Source organism: Morus notabilis, unplaced genomic scaffold (genome assembly GCF_000414095.1).
Source record: "Morus notabilis unplaced genomic scaffold, ASM41409v2 Scaffold135, whole genome shotgun sequence".
In the NCBI taxonomy this organism is placed as follows: Eukaryota; Viridiplantae; Streptophyta; class Magnoliopsida; order Rosales; family Moraceae; genus Morus; species Morus notabilis.
The window spans coordinates 426,304-452,899 of NW_010367319.1; the positions used below are offsets into that span (position 1 = coordinate 426,304).

The 26,596-nt window shown below is 37.4% G+C and overlaps 1 protein-coding gene across 1 annotated transcript in view; it reads left to right on the forward strand.

Annotated features, from left to right (window-relative positions):
* LOC21406130 overlaps nucleotides 1-26,596 on the forward strand; it is a 70,849-nt gene that overhangs the window by 8,993 nt on the left and 35,260 nt on the right. The window contains exons 21-34 of the mRNA XM_010112229.2: nucleotides 49-147; nucleotides 6,836-7,000; nucleotides 7,080-7,154; nucleotides 7,229-7,717; nucleotides 7,799-8,146; nucleotides 8,243-8,374; nucleotides 10,396-10,509; nucleotides 10,586-10,770; nucleotides 10,898-11,006; nucleotides 11,863-12,006; nucleotides 12,466-12,762; nucleotides 13,406-14,059; nucleotides 14,153-14,344; nucleotides 23,981-24,084. Of these exons, the coding sequence (XP_010110531.2) occupies nucleotides 49-147; nucleotides 6,836-7,000; nucleotides 7,080-7,154; nucleotides 7,229-7,717; nucleotides 7,799-8,146; nucleotides 8,243-8,374; nucleotides 10,396-10,509; nucleotides 10,586-10,770; nucleotides 10,898-11,006; nucleotides 11,863-12,006; nucleotides 12,466-12,762; nucleotides 13,406-14,059; nucleotides 14,153-14,344; nucleotides 23,981-24,084 (3,107 nt within the window). The remainder of the gene's footprint in view (nucleotides 1-48; nucleotides 148-6,835; nucleotides 7,001-7,079; nucleotides 7,155-7,228; nucleotides 7,718-7,798; nucleotides 8,147-8,242; nucleotides 8,375-10,395; nucleotides 10,510-10,585; nucleotides 10,771-10,897; nucleotides 11,007-11,862; nucleotides 12,007-12,465; nucleotides 12,763-13,405; nucleotides 14,060-14,152; nucleotides 14,345-23,980; nucleotides 24,085-26,596) is intronic.

Consider the following 26,596-nt stretch of genomic DNA (forward strand, 5'->3'; position numbering starts at 1 on the left):
TCCTTTAATGTTGAGAGTGTTTGATTTGACTTTATTACTTCCAAATAGGTTGTTGAGGATGCAAATGCGTTGATACTGCGATGTGATTCTGATGATTCAAGTAGGACTTGGCAGAGTCGTTTGCAAGCGGCCATCTATCGTGCATCGGTAAGTGGTAACCCTTTATGAAGTTCTATTTGTTAAATTTTTTAATTTATATCATATACTGGTTTTATCCTTCATACAATGTGTCAAGACCCTTAAAATCAGACAGGGGAGGTGCTAAGTCTGGTATTACCTTGAATCATTTCTTGGTTTTAGGGATTGACATCTTTTTATGGTTTTTGTGTTTTCTTTTAGACTGTTAGTTTCATTGACTTCCCGTCCTTATGAAGTAGTGTGTAAATCCTGGATATCTAACTTCTAAATTTAATTTTAAAGAGAGAATGGGCCACAAGTATGTTTCATGTAAGAAATTTTGCTTTTACTATGTTAATTGACTTTTCCAAAATTCTTTGAACAATATGTTTTTGGATAGAGGGAAAAAAGTATAAGAGAGGATAGAGGATTATAGGCAGGAAAGGGGATAGGCTCATTTTCCATTGCTTGCTTTAAATATAGAATAAGTTCTTGTCATCCTTCTGAAACTCTCATATTGAAAATCCTACATAACTGATTATGTTCTCCATCAGATTCGAAAGGATTAGATTAGTAAACATGCTTTCATTTTCCTGAATCTCGTCACGTGCCATAGTTATCTTTCTAAAATGGAAAGTCAAGTGTGCACGTGTGTGTGTGTGTGTGTTTATGTATTTATATAGTTCCTCTGTCTGATAGGTAAATACAAATTTATTGAGACAACACCAATAGGGTTGTCTCCCAAATACAAGATCTTATCCAAAATAAAAGAGAATTCTAAAATCTGGATACAGTAGCCTTCTATTTTATTATTATTATTATTTTTTCTCGTAAGAAACAAAGGTCCCTTGATAAAAAGAGAATTACAAAGAAAACCGAGAATACAAAGTGTCAACAATATCTAAAAAAGATTAACAATTTGAGTGAAGAAAGTATATACATAACATTTGATACCAAAAGAATGTACGTCACGAGTCCTGTTCAAAGCTTTATGTTTAAGTTTAGGAGAACTGAACGAGTTGGATTGTCAGCATTGGTCTGAAATAAATGGTTAGTTTATAGGAGGACATAATATTCTCTCCTTTTGATTCTTTCTTAATTTTTATGGATTTAACTAGCTCATTACTATCATTAGCATTGTTGATAAAAGACGGTGTAGGTTTCTAGGGCAGAAAAATTGTATATTGCTCTATTAAAAACTGTATATTGCTCTATTAAAAACTGTACAACATTTACACGGCTTTTATAGGGAAAACATACTACCTAATTAGGTATAGAAATCCCTCAATTAAAGGAGATCCTTATTTTAAGGAATCTCTTTTATTTAAAAAATAAACTACTTTCCTAATCTATCTCACAACCCCTAAATTGACCGGTTTGAATGAGAAACAAGGTCAAACACTCTACTTTCCTTATTTTGACACTCTCCCGCAAGTTGGTGCACAAATATTTATCATGCCCAACTTGCTAATAAGAAACTCAAAGCTTGATCTGAATAATCCCTTTGTGAGAATATCAGCCACTTGTTGCGATGTTGGGATATCTTTTCTTTTATAAAATGTCTGTCAATCTTAACATGTTTAGTTCTATCATGTTGGACTGGGTTATGGGCAATGCTAATGGCTGCCTTGTTATCACAGTACAACTTCATAGGCATAGTTACTGGTCTTCAGTTCCTCCAAGATCCTTTTAAGCCATAAGATTTCACAAATTCCATGTGCCATTTATCTATACTCTGCTTCAGTACTACTACAAGCCACAAAATTTTGCTTCTTGCTTTGCCAAGTTACTAAGTTTCCCCACACAAATGTACAGTAGCCTGATGTAGACCTCTTATCTGAAATAAACCCTGCCCAATTTGCATCTGTGTAGGCCTCGACACCTTGCTGCTCGTTCTTTCCAAAAAATAAGCCTTTTCCTGGAGAGTTTTTCAAGTATCTAAGGATACGGTAGACTGCTTCAAGATGTTCTTTACGAGGAGCATGCATAAATTGACTTACTAAGCTCACGGCAAACGCTATGTATGGCCGTGTATGTCACAAGTAAATCAATTTCCCCACTAGCTTCTGATATCGAGTTGTATCCACCAGTTTTCCTTCCTTGCTTCCAAACTCATGATTCGGATCAATTGGTGTTTCGGCAGGATGACATCCACCCATTCTAGTTTCTTTAAGTAAGTCCACCACATATTTCCTCTGAGACACTGCAATTCCCCTTTTTGACCAAGCTACCTCCATACCAAGAAAATACTTTAGTGAACCCAGATCTTTGATTTCAAACTCAGAGGTTGGGCACTGCTTTAACTGCTCCATTTCAATCGTGTCATCCCCAGTTAGGATAATGTCATCAACATAAACTATATGAACAACTATCTTCCCACCTGTCGAATGCCTTGTGAACATGGTGTGGTCTGCCTGTCCCTGAGCATATCCTTGTTTTTTCGCAAACTGAGTGAACCTCTCAAACCAAGCTCTCGGTGACTGTTTTAAGCCGTACAAGGATTTTTTTTTAGTTTGCATACCTTTGAGCCAAATTTCTCCTCAAAACCTGGAGGTGGATCTATGTAGACTTCTTCTTCTAAGTCGCCATTGGGAAATGCATTCTTCACATCTAGTTGTTGAAGTGGCCAGTCTAGATCAGCTGCAATTGTTAAAAGCACTCTGACAGTAGTTAGTTTTGCCACAGGTGCAAAGGTCTCAAGGTAGTCAATACCATACGTTTGAGTGAACCCTTTAGCTACTAGGCGAGCCTTGTATCTTTTTAAGGATCCATCGGATTTGAACTTGGTTGTAAACACCCATCTGCAGCCAACTGTCTTATTTTCCTTAGGCAGCTCCATTACTTGCCACGTTCCATTTTTTTCAAGAGTCCTCATTTCCTCAAGAATAGCTTCTTTCCATTCAGGAATTTCAAGAGCATCCGGCACATTCTTTGGAATCTCCACACTAGACAATTGTGAGACAAACGTAGAAAACACCGGGGACAGATTTTTATAGGTAACAAAATTGGACATTGGATATTTGACACAACTTCTGACACCTTTACATTGAGAAATTGGAAGGTCAAGCTCATACACAGGTTCAGACTGACTAGACTCTTGATGTGGAAGATTTATGTGAGTGGGGGCTATATGAGAATTACTTGGAACATCAATGGAGTTTTGAATGATCTGAGGTGTAGACTCTTGGCAGTGTTGGGAGGTGTCAGTCTTATTCCCTTGATTCCGGTTCCTTCTCGAGTAGACAAGTTGCTTTTTTGTACCTGTTTGTTCATCATTTCCATATCTACTAATATCATGAGATGCGTCTATAGTTCCAGCATCCAAGTTCTCATTAGTCAAGTCACTAGGTTCCGCATTTATTAAGAAATTTGGACTTTGAACATTATCAGTGGTGTCAAGGAAATCAAGGAAATCAGAATAATCTTCACTTCGGCTCTCCCCCTGAAGATGATTATCAAAAAATGGTTGATGTTAAAAAAATGTGACTTCTAATGTAACAAACATTCTTTTTGTTCTCAGATCATAGCACTTATACCCCTTTTGATTTGGAGTATAGTGTTAGCGGATGTGGTTAGATTATCCATGTATTTTGGGGTTGTAATGCTGTTGTATTTGTTAGCTTTTTTATATCCTTGTTTTTAGGAAGTTAGGTGGTTAGTTAGACTCGTTCTCCTAGGCTATATAAAGAGTATTTCTCCTGTAAAGTAATGAAGTTTTCTGATTAATAATAGCAGTGTTCAGATTGTTTTTCTCCTCCATTTAGCTTTTATATAGCCTACAAAAACACACTTCCTAGGTCCAGGGTCTAATTTTCTATGGTTTTGGTCATGTATATGGATAATGCACTACAACCAAATACTTTCAGAGGTAAATCAGATATCAATCTTGAAGTAGGAAATGCATCTTTAAAGGTATTAAGAGGCGTTTTAAAGTTCAAGATTTTTGTAGGCATGCGGTTTATAAGGTATGTTGCAGTTAAAAGTGATTCTCCCCAAAGATGCTTAGGGACATGATGAGTAAATAGCAATGCCCTAGTCACTTCTAAGAGATGTTTGTTTTTACGTTCAGCTATCCCATTTTGTTGGGGTGTATCTGGACATGTGCTTTGATGTATTATCCCCTTTTTTGAAAAAAAAACCCCCTAGGACTTCATTAAAGTATTCTCTTCCATTATCACTTATGAACAACTTGATTGTTTCCTGAAACTGTCTCAACCATTGTATAAAACACTTTAAAAATCTCTTTTACCTCAGATTTATCCTTTAGTAAGTAAACCCAACGAAGCCGTGTGTGATCATCAATAAAACTAACGAACCATTTTTTTTTCAAACATTGTTGTGACTCTGGATGGGCCCCAGACATCACTATGAATTAACATAAATGGTTTTGAAGCTTGATATGGTCTTGAAGGGAAAAAAGAGTGATGATGTTTTGCCAATTCACATATTTCACATTGAAAAGAAGATGGACTTTTATTTCGAAATAAATCAGGTAACAAGTGTTTTAAGTAATAAAAACTTGGATGTCCTAGTCTATAATGCCAAAGCATAACATTATTAGAAACAAAAATAGAGTTCAAACAAGTATTTTGAACTTGCTGTCTAGAGTTGGTTCCATCTTCAAGGAAATAGAGTCCTCCACTTTCCTTAGCACTGCCAATCATCCTCCCCGATACCATTTCCTGAAACTCACACCGAGAGGAGTCAAAAACAACACGACAATTGAGAGTATTAGTAATTTTACTAATTGACACAAGATTACAAGAAAGGTTAGGAACATGAAGGACATCATGTAGGATTATAGAGGGATTTATCTTGACAGTTCCTATTCCAGCAACTGCCGAGAAGGAGCCATTAACGATTCTAATCTTTTTATTTCCTTCACATGGAGTATAGGTGGAAAAAAAACTGGGAACAACCTGTCATGTGGTCAGTAGCCCCTGAATCTATGATCCAGAAGCTGTTTTGACTAGGGCTGCTGCTAGAAAAAACCGAGACAGGGACTGAGACAGGTTTACCTGTTTGGACAAAGGTACATGAAGGATTTGATGGGTTTACTCAGATTTGAGGAGATTGGAGAAGTTTGTGCAATTGCTCTAGTTGATCCTTTGTGAAAGGAAGCACTTCTGGAGTACTTTGCTGCCCATGTTCTTCACTGGATACTTGGAGTGCACGGTTGTCTGGAGCATTCTTCTTCTTCCAATTCGGAGGCTTCCTATGGAGTTTCTAGCAATTTTCACGTGTGTGCCAATGTTTTTTGCTGTGATCGCACCCAGGTTTCTTCTTCCTGTCATTCTTCGATTCATTCTTTGAAACAAAGGCAGAACTGTTAGTGGTTGGTCTCATATCCGAATCTATTTTCAGCATAACCTCCCTCCTAGTCTCTTCTCTCCTAATCTCAGAAAAGGCCTCTCGAAGTGTAGGCAATGGTTTTTTTTCCAAGAATCCTAGACCTAACCTCATCAAAGTCCTGGTTTAGGCTCGCTAAGAAAAGATACCCTCGGTCATTCTCTTCTTTTTTCATAAACCTTACACTATCGGTTGGACAATCCCATTCATCATTGTAGCATTGATCTAATTCTTGCCACAGAGAAACCATCTCATTATGAAAGACAGTCACTTCACATTCACCTTGTCTAGCCTTCCACAACTTAATTTTCAATTCAAAAATTTGTGAAAAGTTTTCAGCATGGGAATAGGTCTCCCTAACCGCCTCCCAAACATCTCTAGCGGTGGGGAGAAAAAGGTATGGTTTACCTATTGTTGGCTCCATGGAATTGATCAACCAGGCGATGACCAAAGAATTCTCGGATCTCCATGCATTCAGCTTCGGATCTCCAACCTTAGGTCTCTCCGCGTCTCCAGTCAAATAACCTAGCTTTCCCTTGCCGTCGATAGCCAGCTTCATGGATTGCGCCTATTCCAAGTAGTTCTTCCCATTTAATTTGTGGAGGGTTAGTTGGAACGAATTATGAGAGGAATCCCCCCCGTGATTCATGGTGGTTCTGTATGGTTCACCAGAGTTAGAGCTCACTGCCTTAGATGAAGCCGAGGATCTCCTTTCCTCAATAGCTGCCGTTTCAGCCATCAAGGAGAGGACGGCTCTGATACCATGTAGGTTTCTAGGGCAGAAAAATTGTATATTGCTCTGTGGAAAACTGTACAACATTTACACGGCTTTAGGGAAAACATACTACCTAATTAGGTATGGAAATCCCTCAATTAAAGGAGATCCTTATTTTAAGGAATCTCTTTTATTTAAAAAAATAAACTACTTTCCTAATCTATCTCACAACCCCTAAATTGACCGGTTTGAATGAGAAACAAGGTCAAACACTCTACTTTCCTTATTTCAACAGACGGAAATGGTAGCAAAAATCATCATCAACATTGATGAAGCGCCCTTTTTTATTTGTTATTTATATTTTAATCTTACTAAGAGCTATAGGAAACAAGGAGAGTATTGAAAAGCACCGATTAGTGCTCTGGAGAAAGTTTTACTATGCTACAATGTAAAATTAAATTAACGAGTTAGTTTCTTCAGTTGTGTAGAAGCCACTTGAAAAACAACTACTTTAAGAAGGTTAGTTTGCTAGTGAATTCTAGTGTTTGACGAATCAACCTTTGATGATAATCTCATCCATACTGTGGTTGGCCAGAACTTTGTTGTCCTACAAGGAAAATGAATAAGAAAGCTCTTATCGAGGTTTACATGCAGGGTTCTGCTCCTTTAACTAGTCTATCGGAAACTTCATCAGATGCTGTTGATTTAGAATTTGAGCTTAATGACAACACTGATGCACTCAATCTATTAGCAATGGAGAGAATTTTTATTACTGGCGTTCTTGATGAATTGAAGGTCTGCTTCAGTTATAGTCACCAGGTAACCCTAAACTGCATATTGATATAAGTTACTTTGCAGTGGAGTGGACAATTCTGACTGATGAACTACTCTCTTGTAGCGTGATTGCAGCTTTTTGAAGGTGCTCCTAGCTGAAGAGAGTCGCTTATTTGAATTTCGAGCTATTGGTGGTCAGGTGAGAATTGTTCAATTGCATCTGTATTAAATGTTATGTTTCCTACTCTTGATGATTTATATTTTGGATAACAGGTTGAGGTATCACTAAGAGAGAATGACATGTTCATTGGCACAGTCTTGAAATCTTTGGAGATTGAAGATTTAGTTTCCTGTAGCAGTGTATCTCGACCATGTTATGTTGCTAGATCATTTATTGGAAGTACGGATGCTTCAACCTTTGATGATGCTAGGAATCAGAGTTTTGAAAACAATGATGCAGGGACAAGTGAGGGGGACGATAAGTTCTATGAGGCACCAGAGAATTTGGCCGATTCTTCTGATTATCCAATGCAATCACCAAGAACAATCTCAGGGAATCTGAGTGACCAAAAGTTGCTTAGATCTGAAAGTTTATTTTCTAAGCTGCCCAGTTTTACCCATATTCGGGGTCTACTCCCGAGAGATGTCCTTCAAACAACCAAGGAGGATGTTGATCACACTGATACACTGGACAGTTTTGTGAAAGCTCAAATAGTCATCTGCGATCAAAACTCCCCTAGATATAATAACATAGATACACAGGTTCGCGTGTTCCTTACTATTAAATTCTTGTCTTGCTCAACACAGATAGTTGACTAGTTATTTCACAAATTATCATTTCAGGTCACTGTCACCCTTGCTACCTTGTCATTTTTCTGTCGTAGACCCACAATACTTGCCATTATGGAATTTGTTAATTCCATTAACATGGATGATGAAGGCTGTGAATCTTTCAGTGACAATTCTTCTGGAGCAGTAGTTAAACATGGCATCTCTAAAGACAATGTGGTTGACGATCAACTGTCAACAACTACTCAGTATGATGTTGTTAAAGGTTTGCTTGGAAAAGGGAAGTCTAGAGTAGTATTTAATATTACACTGAATATGAACCGTGCTCAGATTTTATTAATGAATGAAGATGGAACCAAACTTGCAAGTCTTTCACAAGATAATTTGCAAACAGATATCAAGGTTTGGTTATCAATATTGCTCTTGTATTATTCCAAGATTTTCCTTTTGTTATAGAATTTATCCAGCTGATTCTTATTGCGTTTATCTGTGTTTAAGGTGTTCCCATCCTCTTTCAGCATTAAGGCATCCCTGGGTAATCTTAGAATTAGTGACGACAGTCTTCCAGATGATCATATGTATTTTTGGGCTTGTGATATGAGAAATCCTGGGGGCAGTTCATTTGTTGAGGTACTCTCTCTCTCTCTCTCTCCATTGAGCAAGCAAGAGGAGACTCAAATTTATGGAAATGCTGTCAAGTTTGCAAGAATCAGTTTTGAAAGCTTCTGATTGTATTGATTCACCATAATGGTACATCTATCGATACAATATCAGCCTTGCTAAAAAGGGAAACTATAATTATAATAAAGAGGAAATATTCTTGACAACTATGACTAATCTAAACCAGGAAAGAAAATAAAATCAACTCTATATGACCAGATATGATCCACACACATTCACAGATTCTTACAGATTCATCTCCTCGAACTACGTCACTTACTTTAAAACACACTATTCACCCCTTGCGCGAAGAAGCTCCTTTTGTCACATTATCCACTTCTTTGACAAAATTGTTGATGTGATGCTAAACGTGAAAGATGAAACTTATTTGAGATACAAACACTAATTATCGCTCACAACAACTTAAGATGTGCATCATTTGCTTCAGATATTGGATATGAGCTGTTTCACATCTTGGCTTCTCAAACAATCAATAGTTTTGAACTATGTTCAGAAACACCTGTTTTGAATGCCCATAAATAAAGGGAAGAAGGAAGAGATTAAGGCTGGAACATCTGCTTCGTTTGCAATGGTGCATTGCAGGTACAATGGGAAGATGTATGGCTTTTACAGTATCTGAAGACGTGAAACAGCTCATATCCAATGTCTGAAATTGTATGGCTTTTATAGGATGTGATTACACTATCCACTTCTTTCGTAAAAGGTACATTGCAGGTACAATAAGAAGTTGTATGGCTTTTACAGCGTTTAGTAGTTGTTAGGAAAGGTAGTTGTTAGGAAAGGTAGCTGCAGGTTGCTTCAGGTTCCGATCTATATGACCTCCAGGTGGTACCAAGTACACCTCTTCTGTAAAGGCACGTAATAAACCAAACTTTTAAGAGTTTGTTCAACAGAGGAGCCCTCTCTCTGATCTATTGATGGAAAGATCTCCGTGCATAGCGTGATCCTAGAAATGATCAACTGAGACATCCTATCATGTTTCACAGTGAAATCTATGTATTTGTCCAATTCATAGAAAAGGAGGGCAACTTTGTTTTCATGTGTGAAAGTTAAAGGGTTTATAGTGCATTTGAAGGTTTGGGGAGCAAGATGAAATTTTTGACATAGTTAAGGGTGGATTTATAAAATTGATCCCATGTAAATTTGATGTAGTGCATAATTGGAAATTGTTAGAATATAAGCTATTATTGTCCCACCTCCTAACAGCTTAAGCTTTTGGGAGAATTAGTAAAACTAATATGGTATTAGTGAAAGAGGTCCTGAGTTCAAATCCTTGTTATTGCACTATGAAATTGTCATCATATCCTATAAATAGCACACTTTATGTTAAGTTTAGTTTTTAGAGTTTGATTGATAACTCAATTTTTGGAGTGTATTCTCGGTATTTCTGAAATCAAGGAGTTTTATTTCTATTCCTATTTTTTGGCATTTGTGAGAAAATCAACGGATTAATAGATGTCCTATCGTCCAATAATCCAAGTGAATTAGCAGGTTTTAGAATGATTATCCCTTTTTCCGTGTGCGGCTTTCTCTTGTGCTTCTGTGCTACATCAAAAGTCCTATAAAATTTTGATTTGTAAATATGTTTGATGAGAGAAACTAGAAAAATATCGAATCACATTAGCATAAGTAGTTGTTTTCCCTCGATTCATATTAGTCAAATTACTTAATAATTTCAAGTTTTTAAACGTGGAATGCAATTGCGTATTAATGCTGCAGAAGGCTTAGGAAAGTTTCAGAGTTTTCTGTGCATATCCTTGTATGATGATCTTATTTTATGCTAATGATCATTTGTCTTGATCATTACCATAATTATTTCTTATTCATTTTGTTATCTGACTTTTGACATATAACATGGCAACTGTATCGTCCATCAGATAAGGTGTTATTGTTCATCTTTCATTTTGTTTTCTTGTGTAATTTTTGTTCGATCTATCATGGTAATTTTTCATTCATTCATTATTATGCAGTTGATTTTTACTTCATTCAGTGTTGATGATGAAGACTATAAAGGTTATGACTATAGCCTCTTTGGACAGCTTTCGGAAGTACGCATTGTATATCTGAATCGGTTTATACAGGAGGTAAAACAATCACAGATTTTCTAGTCATATACTTTCTTTGGTTGGTTGGTTATCATGTACTCAAAATGCTATGTAGGTTGTTAGTTACTTTATGGGTCTTGTTCCCAACGATTCAAAAGGAGTGGTCAAACTGAAAGATCAACTTACAAATTCAGAGAAGTGGTTTACAACTAGTGAAATCGAAGGATCACCTGCAGTGAAGTTAGATGTTTCTCTTAGAAAGCCCATAATATTAATGCCTCGAAGAACTGACAGCCTCGAGTAAGTTCATGCTAGAAATTTAAAAGTTTATATATTATCCTTCCACTATTAGCATCATTTTCTAAGTGCTGTATGGATATTTTTCTGTATCAATGTTGTGATAGTACTCTGCATTTCTAAATTGCAGCTATTTGCAGCTTGACATCGTTCACATAACTGTCCAGAATACTTTTGAATGGTGTTTCGGAAGTAAAAGTGAAATTAACGCTGTGCATTTGGATGTATTAACAATTCAGGTAAGATGTTCTACAATTACTGTCTCTTTTGATATGAGAAGGTTATGAAAGACCATGTCTCTTTTGACATGAGGAGGTTATGAAAGGCTTTATTGTGTCAAGTACTTCTCACGTAAGCCAGTATCAAAGATTGTGCCCAAGAGAGTATATAAGCCAGTATTGAAGTGTCAAAACTATGTTCCATGAGTAGATAAGGCCAAACTACTGGGGTAGCTTCTAGTAGTTGGTTCTCTCTCTCTCTCTCTCTCTCTCTCTCTCTCTCTCTCTCTCTCTCTCTCTCTCTCTCTCTCTCTCGACTATGTAAAGCATTATTCTTATAGATAGAAAAAAATAAAAGGAGAGAGTATATAAGCCTTAAGGCTTTATTGTGTGAAGTACTTCTCTCGTAAGCCAGTGTCAAAGATTGTGCCCAAGAGATAGGCCAGTATTGAAGTGTCAAAACTATGTTCCATGAGTAGATAAGGCCAAACTACTGGGGTAGCTTCTAGTAATTGGTTCTCTCTCTCTCTCTCTCTCTCTCTCTCTCTCTCTCTCTATGTAAAACATTATTCTTATAGATAGGAAAATAAATAAATAAATAAAAGTAGAGAGTATGTAAGCCTTAAGCATCATTCTTATTGAAAAAGAAAAGAGCTCATAAGCCTTCTACTGCTGCATCAGCTTTGCTTACAGAATAATTTCTAATATAACGTAACATTCTTCAGTCAGACATTCTTGTACTTTATTACTGCTATAAAATTCTCTACATCTCTGGCATGCTGCAACTGAGTATAATTGAATTGGCTTTTGCTATACAAATCTTCTAATCTCACTTTATCTGTATGCCTTTTTAATCATCTTCATTTTGGGGGTGTAGGTTGAGGACATCCATTTGAATGTTGGTACTGGTACCGATGTAGGTGAAAGCATAATTCAAGACGTTAAGGGGATCTCTATTGTGATTCAGAGATCACTTCGAGATTTGTTGCATCAAATACCAAACACTGAAATTAAAATCCAGGTAGTGCATTTCACATTTTGCATTCATTTAGCTGAAATCTGAAGCAAGGAGCTTGTTCCTTCTCTGCGATTTTCATTCTCAGGAATTATTTCATGTCGACATACATTATGCATGTGATAAATAAAGTATCACAAAGGAAAACAGCTTGTTCTTGGTTGTAGGACTACCAGCATAAAACAAAAAAGAGGAAAAAACTGGAAAAACAATTACATGAACTCATTACGTACCTAACGCTTGCCTAGAAATAAAAATTAATACAACCTGAGACTACAAAAGACAAAACTGAACTACATAAAACAAAACAAAAAACTCGTTACATAAAATCATGAAAAAACAACGTAACCTTGAAACATAAATGTTATACAACCCGAGTCTATTAAAGAGAAAACAGAACTATGTTAAATCCTTTCGACAATGTAATAATGGATTTTTCTTTTTTGTTGAACCCTTGCTTCCCAGATAGGAGAACTTAAAGCAGCTCTATCAAACAAGGAATACCAGATTATCACTGAATGTGCAGTGTCTAATATCTCTGAGACTCCACGTGTTGTTCCTCAATTAAACCATGGTTCTACCAGTTCTTCTGCTGATGTAGTAGAAGCAGAAGCTATCATTCCTCAGGATGTGGATGTTCTTTCATCTCAAAAGGCAAATGGGGAAGCCTGGATTGTGACAGAAGTTTATGTAATCATTGGCTTGGTTGAATTGCGATTATATACAACACAGGCAAGAGATGCATCTCTTGCCACGGTGCAGGTATTTATTTTTCCCCACAATTATAAGATTTGAATTGGAACGTTGTTTCCTTTATTTGATTCATTGGAGTTATGGACTTGATCATGTACAACATCTGATTCTTTCCGGTGTTAAACAATTCATTGATTTTTAAGCACCATATCTAATGGATGTGCTCTTTGATACATATTGATTTTTTGATGCATTCTTCCATCTATTGAAATTTCTATCTGTTTCTTTATGTCCGCTTCCCTTTTTTCTTCTTTTTCTTCTTTTTCTTCTTTCTTTCTTTTCTTTTTTCTTTCTTTTTTTTTTGTACACTGTTGTTGCATAATTCATACAGAATAGGAAGTAAAATATATGATGGTTGGACATATCAGTTCATTGAGAACCCATGTTGACCTGAAATAATGGGATTTTGGAAGAAAAATCCGTTTCATTTTTATTTATATCCTACTTCAACTAAAGTAGGAAGACTTTTTCTTTTTTTATTTTAACTTTTCCCTGATGCAAGGGGATGGGGTTTGATTTTAAGTTGAGCGTGTTTGAAAGTGTGCTTTGAAAAAGTAACTGCTGTTTCTTTCTTTTCTTCTTTTTTAATTTTTTTAGAGTGTGATGAAATGATAAATACTTTAGCTTATAAATTTACCGTGCTGCTATGTAGGTTACTGGTGCATGGCTTCTCTACAAGTCTACTTCAGTTGAAGAAGGTTTTCTTTCAGCAACGTTAAAGGGTTTCACTGTGTGTGATGATCGTGAAGGAACTGAACAAGAATTTAGGTTGGCAATAGGAAATCCTGAGAACATTGGTTCTAGTCCTTTACATTCTGTTGCTGGTGATGACGAGTCACATCACAAGGTTGATCAGAATATTGTGAGAGACAATGATGTCAAACTCGTTCCTACAATGCTTATTCTTGATGTGAAGTTTAGCCAGCTTTCAACATTTGTTTCCTTATGCATCCAAAGGCCAAGACTGCTTGTTGCACTTGATTTCCTGCTTGCGGTAGCTGAGTTTTTTGTCCCAACAGTTGGCAATGTATTGTCAAATGAAGAAGACACTACATCTTTTGAAGTAATTGATGCATTGATTTTAGATGTGTTAACTTATAAGCAACCATTTGCTGAAGTCTCTCTCTCTCCTAAACGACCTTTAATAGTTGACGATGAGAGATATGACCATTTTGTTTATGATGGTGGTGGTGGAATAATATATTTAAAAGATAGGCATGGATCCAATCTTACATCACCCAGCATAGAGGCTATAATATATGTAGGCAGTGGGAAAAAGTTGCAATTCAAGAACGTTGTTATCAAGGTATTTCTCTTTACAAGGTTTTTTTGGCTTTATTTTTTATTTTTTATTTTCCACTGTCCTTTATTTCATTTCTGTAAATTTTTGTTGGTGTAGAATGGATTGTACTTGGATTCATGTATATCTCTTGGAAGCAACAGTAGCTATTCGGTCTCAATTGCTGATCATGTCTTCTTGGAGGGTGGCGATGAAGGTTCTTTCCACAACTCTTCAAGGGAACATGTCAATCATGTACCGTCTCAGAGTGTTTCACTTGAGAGATCGGCAGAGCTTATAATTGAGTTGCAGGTTCGCTGTTGATTATGTTAACTTTATATGCTTTCTCATTGAATCTGTGTCCGATTCTTTTCTTGGTTTCTAGAATCCAGTGTTTGGCAGAGTTCTTTAGTTACAGTTGTTATTTGCTTTAGTTGTGATACACACATTATAATAGTGAGAAAGACGTGACTGTTCATACCAGATTGTGAGAAGAAACACTATCTTCTAATAAAATGAGCCAGAATATATATCTTGGAATGCTAAAATGTAAATATGTGTGCCTATTTTTATCTTTTAGGATAGTAGCATTTGGATTTGAGAGCAGTTATAGCCATCAATTGAAAGTTTTTTAGTGTTTACTTGGTGGTTGATAGGTCATAAGAGATTAATACTTGTAATGAAATCCAAAAGACAACCCAAATAGACCAATTACAAGACACTTTTCTAGTTCAAAGGGAAAAGAAGAAAAATGGTATGTTAAAACCCATCAACAGAAGAAGCAAGGAAGATTTGAGTATGAGCTAATACCCACTTGAATCTGGTCTTCTTTTCTTAGTACCTCCTTTTTGTCTCCCTCCCTCCTTCTCGTAGACTCTTTATTTGTGTTTTAATCCATTTATTTTTTCCTCCCCTTGCCCTAGACTCTTTAGTGGGAACAACATTCTATTAGTTGTGGTATTCATTATCAGTGATGACCAACATCAAAAGCCTTGTCCATTTATATTGGAATATAAAACCTAATGTTGTGTGGTGGCAGGCATAGCCTAGTGGTAATTCCACACCTGACTCCACCATAAGGTGATGAGTTTGAATCCCCCACCCCTAAGGTCAAAAAAAAAAAAAAAAAAAAACTTAATGTTGGCTCACCTTCTAACAACTTAAGCTTCTGGCCATAGTAGTAAACTAACATAGTATTGTAGGAGGAGGTCTTTCGTTCAAGCCCCTATACTTATTGTCTCTTGTCATCATGTGTTGGCCATTTTATTTCAGCTTAACTATCCATATTGTTAGTTTATCATTTCTCCCAAAAGCATAAATTGTTAGGAGGTAGACCAAAATTTGCTTTATCTTCTCTTTCTCCCTTTCATGGTGGGCTAGACAATGGACAATTGTGTGGGCAAATATTAATTGCAAGGCCTAACACATGAATATCGAATTACAATTCTGAAATATATTAAAGGCTTACCATGTGATGACAATTTTGGAGAGAGTAATTACAAGAGTTTGAACTCGAGACCTCTTGTTCTAATAAATTGTTAGTTTACTAATTCTCCCAAATACTTAAGCTGATAGGAGGAGAGTCAACTTTAGTTTATATAACACATTTAATACTATAAGCGTGTATTAGGGCAGAAAATTCTTATTATTATCATTTGATTAAATCAATACAGGCCCTATTTATAGGAAAGACAAAGAGACTAGATACCTAAATTATAATCCCTAAAAAATAGCTAAAGAATAAACTTTCCTAAAAAATAAAAACTCCTAAATCAGCCTTTTTATTAAAAAACTGCCGACACTCCCCCTCAAGTTGGTGCATAGATATTTACCATGCCCAACTTGCTTACAAAATACTCAAAATTTTGCCTTAGGAGCCCTTTGGTGAAGACATCTGCAATCTACTGACTAGAGGGCAAGAATGGATCGCAAACAACTCCTTCAAGTTTTTCCTTGATGAAGTGTCTATCAATCTCAACATGTTTAGTTCTATCATGTTGAACTGGATTATTCGCAACATGTTTAATCTCAACATATTACACTTCATAACGTTCTTCACAGGACAACTTTGAAGTAAATACTTGAAATGAAGGGGACAGACTCTTATATGACATGAAGTTATAAAGAGGATGTTTGGTGCACGATCTAGTACCTTTCCTAAGGGCAATGGGTAAATCCACAAATGTATTTGACTTGACAAGAGACTCATGATTAGACGAAATTTTTTGTGGTTCGAACAGAGAATTACCTGACTGAGCTTCATTTTCCAGATTTGTCATCGGTTTAGGCTCTTGGTTCTGCGTTGGATCGAGAAATCTATCTTCCTGTCTTTGATACTTTCTCTTATAGACTTTCCCTTTAAACTCAATTCCACCTTGCCTTGCACACATCTCGTTCTCTTTCCGAGCTTCACTCTGTAATGGCATAGTTAAAGGAACAGTATCCCTATTTTCATTATTTTGAGACATCCTCAATTGTTCCATCTGCTTCAGTATTATCACAATGTTCGGGCCCTTTTTTTCCAGAAACAGTTTCGGGCCCTTTTTTTCTAGAAACAGTTTTAGATTCTCTACTTTTATCAAATTTCTCATTTTGACTCATAGAATGCACAGGGACAACATCATAGAATAACAAGTCATCGTTCGAATCTTCACTTGATGTCTCCCCCTGAAGATGAGTGTTTGAGAAAAAAGGTTTGTTTTCAAAAAAATTAACATCCATGAACACAAAAAACTTCCTTGTGAGTGGATCAAAACATTTGTATCCCTTTTGAGTGGAGGGATACCCAACAAAAACACATTTTCTTGCCCGAGAATCTAATTTGCCCTTGTTGTGGCCATGGATGTGAACAAACGCTGTACACCCAAAAACTTTAAGGGGAAGATCATAAGTGAGACGAGAGGAAGGAAAACATCTCTTAAGGTGCTCCAACGGGGTTTGAAATTTCAAAATTTTTGTAGGCATTCTGTTGATTAAATATGTGGCTGTCAGAATTGCCTCACCCCACAAATATTTTGGAGCTGAAGTGAAAAACATTAAAGACCGAGCAACCTCCAAGAGATGTTTATTCTTCCTCTAGGCAACTCCATTCTATTGTGGAGTATCAGTGCAGGAGCTTTGATGAACAATCCTTTTTTCGGTAAAAAAAATCCCTAAGATCTGGTTAAAATATTCTTTACCATTATCACTTTTGAAAATCTGAATCTGTGTTTGAAATTGGGTTAATATCAAGTTGTAAAAATTTTTAAACACAGTTTCAGCTTCAGACTTGTCATGAAGTAAGAACACCCAAGTAACACGTGTGTGATCATCAATAAAAGTAATGAACCATCTCTTTCCTGTTAATGTTTTAATCCGATATGGCCCCCAAACATCACTATGAATCATAGTAAAGGGTTTAGTGGCTTTATATGGTTGAGTAGAAAAAGAAGTTCGATGATGTTTTGCAAATTCACAAATCTCACACTAAAATAAAGATGGATTTTTATTGATAAAAAGTTTTGGAAACAAGTGTCTTAAATAATGAAAATTGGGATGTCCTAAATGATAATGTCATAACATTATTTCACTCGAATCAAGAACATAAATAGAATTGAGACAAGTCCTCTGGGATTGCCTACTTGAGTCATATCCAGTGTAAAAAAAATAGAGTCCACCAACTTCCTTAGCATTGCCAATCGTCCTCCCCGAAGTCAAATCCTGAAATAGATAGCCAGATGACGAGAAATTAGCGTGACACTTTTGATCATGAATAAATTTACTAACTAAAAGAAGATTACAGGACAATTTAGGAACGTGAAGAACGTTATGAAGTGTAATATTGGACGAGATAACAATAGACCCTTTCCCGGCCACTGCCGAAAAAGTTCCATCTACTATCTTGACTCTTTGATTCCCTGCACATGGACTATAGGAAGAGAAAAAATTAGAGCATCCAGTCATGTGATCTGTAGCACCAGAATCGACTATCCAAGAGACACTTGACTCAACATTAAGACATGAGGACAAAAAATGATTACCCTCTTTTGCCACGAAACCAGAAGGATTAGGATTGACAAGGTTTTGGGATTGGAGGATTTTACAAATCTGCTCTAGCTGTTCCTTCGTGAATGGTTGCACTCCTGAAGAAGACTCCTTCTCTGAATCAGTAACATTAGCTTGGGAATTCCAGTTGTCTCCTGTTTGTTTTTTCTTCCAATTAGCAGGCTTACCATGGATCTTCCAACAAGTCTCACGTGTATTCTTGTAGTAATCACACCACGGTTTCTTGCTACTTCTTCCTTCACCATCACTACTTCTCGACGCAAGAGCCGACCCCTCAGATTCATGTGTAGTCTTCCCAATCATCACTTTCCTTCAAGCCTCTTCTCTACGCACTTCAGAAAACACTTCTCTAAGCGAGGGTAGTGGCTTCCTTCCAAGAATGCGACCACGGACCTCATCTAACTCTTGATTTAGACCAGCAAGGAAATTGTGCACGCGCTCATTCTCTTCTATTTTCTTGTGCTTAACACTATCAGCCGGACACTCCCAGTCATCTTCATAACACAAATCCAATTCTTGCCACAAAGTGACAATATCGTTGTAATATGTAGTAACATCACGGCTGCCTTGCTTGGAACTCCATAGCCTTGTTTTCAACTCAAATATTTGAGATGAATTCTCTAGGTCAGAATACATCTCTCTAACCGCCTCCCAAACATCCTTAGCGGTTGGTAAAAACATGTGTGGTTTGGCGATAGCTGGTTCCATAGAATTGATCAGCCATGTGATAACTAATGAATTTTTAGAATTCCATGTCGCCAACCCAAGATCTCCATTGGCTGGTCTCTCACGTTCTCCCGTTAAATAGCCAAGTTTTCCCCTTCCATCAATGGCTAGCTTCATGGATTGAGCCCACTTTAAAAAATTCTGTCCATTAAGTTTCTGCCCTATCAATTGAAAGGATGAGACAGAGCCGAAAAAATCATGGCTACTGCCACTAGGGATCAGGCCACCACCGCCGCTTCTAGGGTTTCCTCCAGAAAATCGCACCTCCGCTTGCTGCCGATTCTGCGCCGCCCTCAGACACTGTCGTCCCATCTCCGGCGGTCGTGGAAGGCCTCTTTTGGCCAGTCATGGCCTGGCGGTAGTTCATCTATGCCCAGCCGTTTTCTGAACCACGCTCTGATACCATGTAAGCGTGTATTAGGGCTAAAAATTCTTATTATTATCATTTGATTAAATCAGTACAGGCCCTATTTATAGGAAAGACAGAGACTAAATACCTAAATTATACTCCCTAAAAAATAGCTAAAGAATAAACTTTCCTAAAAAATAAAAACTCCTAAATCAGCCTTTTTATTAAAAAACTTGCCGACAAATACTTGCTCTTACGGTTTCCTATTCTCTAGCCCACATGCTTGGAGGAGTGTTGGTATGAACACACACGGGTAGAAAACAGAGAACAGGAAAAACACTGCATAGAATTCTTATTCCCTTATACCTTGAATCAAATACAACCAGCCATTAATTAGGCTCTGAAAAACAGAATAGAAAAGGAAAGAATAAAGCAGAATAATCCTTTCCTAATACAATACGAATAAACCAAGAATATTCCTTGGACTTAAGGAACTACCATAAATAGATCCTAATCAAATTCAATTCGTCCACACTCCCCCTCAAGTTGGGCAGTATAAGTTGTACATGCCCAACTTGTCTACTAATCCAATAAGGGTCTAGACAATCCTTGGTTAAAATATCGGCAGCTTGCTCTGTTGTAGGAACATATGACATATAGACTGTTCCTTCTTCAATCTTCTCCTTGATAAAATGTCGATCCACTTCCACATGTTTAGTCTTGTCATGATGAACAGGATTATGCGAGATATTTATAGCTGCCTTGTTATCACAATAAACACGCAACGGAAGAGTAACTCCAACTTTAAGTTCATCCAACAATATTCTCAGCCACAAAACCTCACAAATTCCATGAGCTACAGATCTTAGTTTTGCTGCGGCACTACTCCTTGCAACAATAGATTGCTTCTTGCTTCTCCACGTTACAAGATTGACCCAAACAAGAGTGCAATACCCTGAAGTGGACCTCCTATCATCAACTGCTCCTGTCCAGTCAGCATCCGTGTATACTTCTACACCTCTTTCATCTCCCTTCTTGAAGAACAAACCTCATCCAGGTGTTCCTTTCAAATATCTCAAGATACGAAACACTGCTTCCAAGTGTTCTTCGGTGGGTGCATGCATGTATTGGCTAACTCGACTAACACTGCTTCCAAGTGTTCATAGCCTCTTGGATATCTCTTGGGATTTCCACACTCACCAAACTGGCTACAAAAGCTTTCATGGAGTCTGTCAGATGATCATATCCAACATAATGTGCCATTGGATGTCTCGTACAAGTCCTTACTCCTTTCCTTAATGAAATTGGGACTCCTAAGTCACTAGTCTCCCTTTCAAGACCTGTCATCGGTTCCGATTCTTGGTGGCAAGGAACTTCCTGGTTTTCTACAGTTTGTTTGTTCTTCTTGCGTACATAAGTTCGATCAAAAAATTGCAAGCCACCCTCTTTGTTTTTATTATGTTCCTGCACTATAGATATCGGAGTTTTTTGGTCATCATGAGGTTGATCTGGGATCTGATCAGAAGGGACAGATTGAGTAAGAATAGGAGAAGTTGATTCGGAGAAGGCTTCAAGATTAATGTCAGGAATATCTTGTGGGTTTATTTTAGAAACGTTGGCTGAATTTTCCTCTTGATTTTCTGGGTTTTGAACAATTTCTTGCGAATTGGAAGGGATAGGACTTTGAGTTTCTAAAGAAGGGGCAAAATCCCAAAAGAATTCCCACACATTTGAATCATTTGAGGTTGAGGTTGAAGTAGGTTTTGATTTTTCCCAAAAATTTTCTTCCCACACTCTCTCCCCCCAAAGGGAATTTTTGGTAAAGAATGGTTGATTTTCAAAGAATGTCACATCCCTAGACACAAAATATTTCCTCTTTTCTACTGAATAGCATCTATACCCTTTTTGAGTCGCAGAGTATCCCAAACAAATGCATTTGTGAGCCCTAGGATCCAACTTCCCACGACGAGGATCTAGGTTGTGTACAAAAGCCACACAACCAAACACTTTTAGATCTAATGAAGATGGAAACCGCGATTGTGGGCATGACTTGTATAGACAATCCAATGGGGTTTGAAATTTTAAGACTCGAGAGGGTACCCTATTAATAAGATAGGTAGCGGTCAAAACTGCATCTCCCCAAAAAACTTTTGGTAAGTTGGCTGCAAACAATAAGGAACGGGCCACTTCTAAAATGTGACGATTTTTCCTTTCAGACACCCCATTATGCTTGAGGTGTACTAACACAAGAACTTTGATGAATTATTCCATTAGTGGTGACAAATTCTCTCAGAGTGTTATTAAAAAACTCAGTCCCATTATCTGTTCTTAAAAATTTACTTTTCCCATCAAATTGGGTTTTAACCATGGAATGGAATTGTTTGAAAATACCCTCAGTCTCAGATTTTTCTTTGAGATAAACCCAACAAATACGTGTATGATCATCAATAAAGGTAATAAACCATTTTTTGTTGGTAATGCTAGAGATGCGAGAAGGTCCCCAAATATCACTATGAATAAGAACAAAAGGTTTAGATGCACGATATGATACTGGAGGAAAAGAGACACGAGTATGTTTTGCTAATTGGCAAATTTCACATTGAAATTTATCTTTATTTTCATACAAGGATGGAAATAAGAACTTCATATAAGGGAAACTGGGATGTCCTAACCTATAGTGCAATAACATAATTTTTTGAATTCTTGAAAGTGAGGTGCTTGCAACCATTTGAGCTTGCCCATGGACACTTGAATAATCCTCAAAGTAGTATAGACCATTTCGTTCCTTAGCACTACCAATCCTCTTCCCCGATGATTGATCCTGAAAAATACAAGCAGATGGAGAAAAGGTCACTTCACAATCTAGATCTTTTGTTAACTTATTGACAAAAGATTGAAATTTAAATTAGGCACGTGAAGAACTTCTTTTAGGATAACATTTTCTCCGAGTTTCACAGGCCCAGTACCAGCCACAACTGAAGAGGTACCATCTGCAATCTGCACCTTGTGATTTCCCGGACTAGGAACATATGATGTGTATAATTTTGCACACCCAGTCATATGATCCGTTGCTCCAGAATCAATAATCCATGGTTCTCATTTCTCGGCCAATCCACAAAAAACAATTAAAGCTTTACGTTTTTGAGACATAAGGGACATCGAAGAGGATTGAGTGATCATCTGTCTCAATTGTTCCATTTGCTCCTTGGTAAAGGCTGTGGTTCCTAAGGCTGGTTCAGTCTCCTCTTGTTTCTCGGTTGATGCCTGAAACCCTTTTCCTTCACGTCCACGAGTTCGATTAGAAGTCCAATTGGCTGGTTTCCCATGTAATTTCCAGCAGTTTTCCTTGGTGTGATAGGGTTTTTTACAATGATCGCACCATTTTTTGTTTGGTTTTCCTTCTCCCGGACTTTCTGGTCCACGGACAACAAGGATAGAGTTTTCCACATTTGGTGTATTGGGTTCTAGCATGACTCTCCTCCTTGACTCTTCCCTACGGATTTCAACAAAGATTTCCTCAATTTGAGGAAGCGGTCTCATCCCGAGGAGACGACCACGAACTTCATCCAAGTCCTTGTTCAATCTGGCTAGGAAGTCATAAACACGATCACGTTCCACCAACTTTTTATACAATACCGAGGCTTCAGGATCTTTCCAACCGGGTGAAGCAAACAAGTCCAATTCCTGCCATAGTCTTGTGGCCTCATGATAGTACTCTGTCACATCCTTCTCCCCTTGTGTTAGATTCCGAATCTTATTCCTCAACTCAAACATTTGTGATGTATTCTCCGAGTCGGAGTATGCCATCGTGACTGCATCCCAAATCCCTTTTGCCGTGGGAAAAAGAATGTATGTGTCAGCAATATTGTCTTCCATAGAATGGATTAACCATGCCATTACCATAGAATTCTGTACCTCCCAATTCGCATAAGAGGGATCCTTCGGATCTGGTGCTGGAATTGAGCCATCCAAGTATCCGAGCCTTCCCTTTCCACGAATCACCATTTGGACTGAACGGGACCACTTGAGAAAATTTTTCCCATTCAGTTTCTGTGTTGTAATTTGTAGGGAGGAATGATTGATCTCGGGAATAGCCGTGGGAGCAATTGTGGAGGTTGTTTTAGGGCTGCTCGTGGCAACCTCAGAAACAGCGCCTCCGCTTGCTCCAGTCAAAGCCGCTCTATACATTGTTTTCTTCAACTAGTGGCTCTGATACCATATGAACACACACGGGTAGAAAACAGAGAACAGGAAAAACACTGCATAGAATTCTTATTCCCTTATACCTTGAATCAAATACAACCAGCCATTAAATAGCTCTGAAAAACAGAATAAAAAAGGAAAGAATAAAGCAAAATAATCCTTTCTTAATACAATACGAATAAACCAAGAATATTCCTTGGACTTAAGGAACTACCATAAATAGATCCTAATCAAATTCAATTCGTCCACAGTTGGAATGTAAAAAGTAATATTGGCTCACCTCCTAATTGCTTAAGCTTTTAGGAGAATGTAAACTAACATTTTTTTTTTTTTTTTTTGGTTAATTGATAGCCAGAGGATAGATCAAGAGGCAAAACAAACATTATTGAAAAAGGGCAATTCCATTTAGCTGGCATCAAATGCTGGTGTCCTATTGAGTGGTTGTTTGACAATTTGTCCTTTGTCTTCTTGATGGTTTAACCACTATCATTTATGTCTACTGAATTCTTATATAGTTTTTGGTTTCATACCTCTATGTATGTTTTATTATTATTCTTTTTAAATTCTAAACGGTGTCTTCATTCGGGCTTGCAGATTATTTTTTCTGACAAATTGGTTCTTTGCAGGCTATTGGCCCAGAGCTGACTTTTTATAACGCAGCAAAAGATGTTGGGAAATCACATATTCTCGCTAACCAACTCTTGCATGCACAGCTGGATGCATTCTGCAGGTCAATCTTTCAACTGTTTTCCTTGAGTTGAATTCATTACTAGATGATCTTGTGTGTTCTGACAGTACTCATGTTTACTGATTATATTATATGAATACGTTACTTTGCACCTTAATTTTGATTAAGAATCAATCTTCATAACTATAATTGTGTGTTCTCGTTTTGTTTTTGATTTTCTTGTTTTGGATTTTGTCCCTTGCTGTGAGGATATCTTACCCTCTCGCTTCTTATAATTGATTATTTATCAATAAAGGAGTTTTTTCTGATAAAAAAAAAAAATAGTTCCCTGTTTATATTAGGCTTTCCTATCTTGGTTGGTTCAAATTTTTAGTTTAAACTTAAATATGTGCAATAATTCTTTTGGTCAATAAAATTTGTATAAAAGTGGAACTCTCCTAATGCAGATGTTTTCTCATTATCATATTACATAATGAGTATAATCTTGAAAACTTAAAATAAACATATCCACTAGATATTTACAGTAGTTCATTTTAGATTTTTAGACAGGAATAGAGATACATATCTTTGGATGTAGTGCAGATACATATACCTAGTTTGGGGGTGGAATAAAAAATGGGAAATCTATTCCAGGGAAAAAAAAAAAGAAAAAAAAAAACCAAACGTAAATGGGAGAAGCAGATGACAAGATATCCTCAACAGGCAAACGACAACATAAAAGTGTGGAAAAGAATTTAGAAGAAAACCAAGAAACCTCCAACTCAACAAATCTAGAAAAAAAAGGGGAAACCGCTAAAAGTGAACTTGCGAAAACTTTGCTTTGCTAGGTATTCTGGTGTAATGTGGTTATACTGCATTGTGAAATTGGAAAAATATTGTGCTGGCGATATTTAGTGGTACAATAGATGTCGAAGTGTAGATATTAGAATAGGAGAATTAGTTGAAATCCCTTAATTTAAGGGATTTAGTTAGTCAACTTTCCTGATGTAGTTCCCTGATTTTACTTGATTCAGTTTCCTTTCTTTTCTCTTGTAATTCCCTGTATATAGCCGTGTAACATCAAGAGTAAATAACACAATTATTTCCATCATTATTTGTGTCATGGTATCAAAGCCCTAGGGCTTTTTTTTCTCTGGGAATTTCCGTTTTTTGCCCTTCATTGCCATTCCTTCCGGTGTGCCTTTATTGCCACCGGTTATTCTTCCTCTTCTATGGTTTGCCGTCTTTCTTTGCTAGGTTTTGCTGAGAGTGCAACCTAGATTCATCTTCATCACTGCCGATCCATCTTCTTAGTTTTCTTTTTTCGTTCCTTCATCATGTCCACCACTGAAATCAAGTCCACCAGCACCTCTTCATCCGAGGATGTTTCTGCCGCTCAGAAAACTGGAGATCTGCAGAATATTAGGATGTCATACCGGTTTAATGGAAAGAATTTTTTCAAATGGTCACAAGTTGTTCGTACTTATCTCAAGGGCAAGGGAAAACTCAGCCACTTGCTTGGAACCGGACCAGCAAAGACAGATCCAGGATTTGCTGCATGGGATGAAGAAGATTCAATGATTATGTCTTGGCTATGGGACTCTATGGAACCAACCATTAGTGATACTTGCATGTTTTTTAGCAGTGCAAAAGAGATATGGGACTTTATCCATCGCACATACTCAAAGGCTCGTGATGCGGCGCAGATTTATGAGATCAAGATCATGACTGGGGCTATGAAGCAAGGGGACAAAACTGTTACAGAGTATGCTAACACTCTGCAAACCCTATGGCAGGAACTTAATTATTACCGTGTGTTTGAGATGAAATGCTCGGATGATGCTGCAATTCTCAAGAAATTTATAGAAGCAGATAGGGTGTATGATTTTTTGGCTGGATTGAACCCTGAATTTGACCTGGTTAGAGTGCAGATTATTGGTAAGGAAGAAACACCCTCACTGGAAGAAGCAATCTCCCTAATTCGGGCAGAGGAAAGTAGGCGAAGCTTGATGCTTGAAAAACAGCCCACCTCGGATGGATCTGCCTTCATGACAAAGACTGAGACTCAGGAGAAGGGAAAGAATGAAGTATCAAGGAATTCTGGAAAGGATAATCAGTGGAAGGACAACAAAGACAATCTCTGGTGCACTCACTGTAAGAAACCGAGGCATACAAGGTAGAATTGTTGGAAATTAAATGGGAAACCACCAAGCCGAGAGTGGGGAAACCACCAAGCCGAGAGTGGGGAAACCGTGGGGGGCAGCAGAGCCGAGAATGGGGAAACAGGTGGGGGCAACAGAAACCGCAAGCACACTTGGCAGAGCAGCCCAAAGCTGAAGAAAATTTGGCAACAGGAGGATTCAACAATGAAGAAATTGAGAAGTTGAAAAATCTCTTAGGATCTCTTGAAAAGCCTTCGGGAACCTTGCTCTTTGGCTCTTTCAGGTAAACCATCATTTACTTTTTGTATAAATGCCTCAGAACAGTTTTTTGCCAACTCATGGATAATAGACTCCGGTGCCACAGATCATATGACCCCTACATCCCAGTTTTTCCACACATATACCCCATGTCC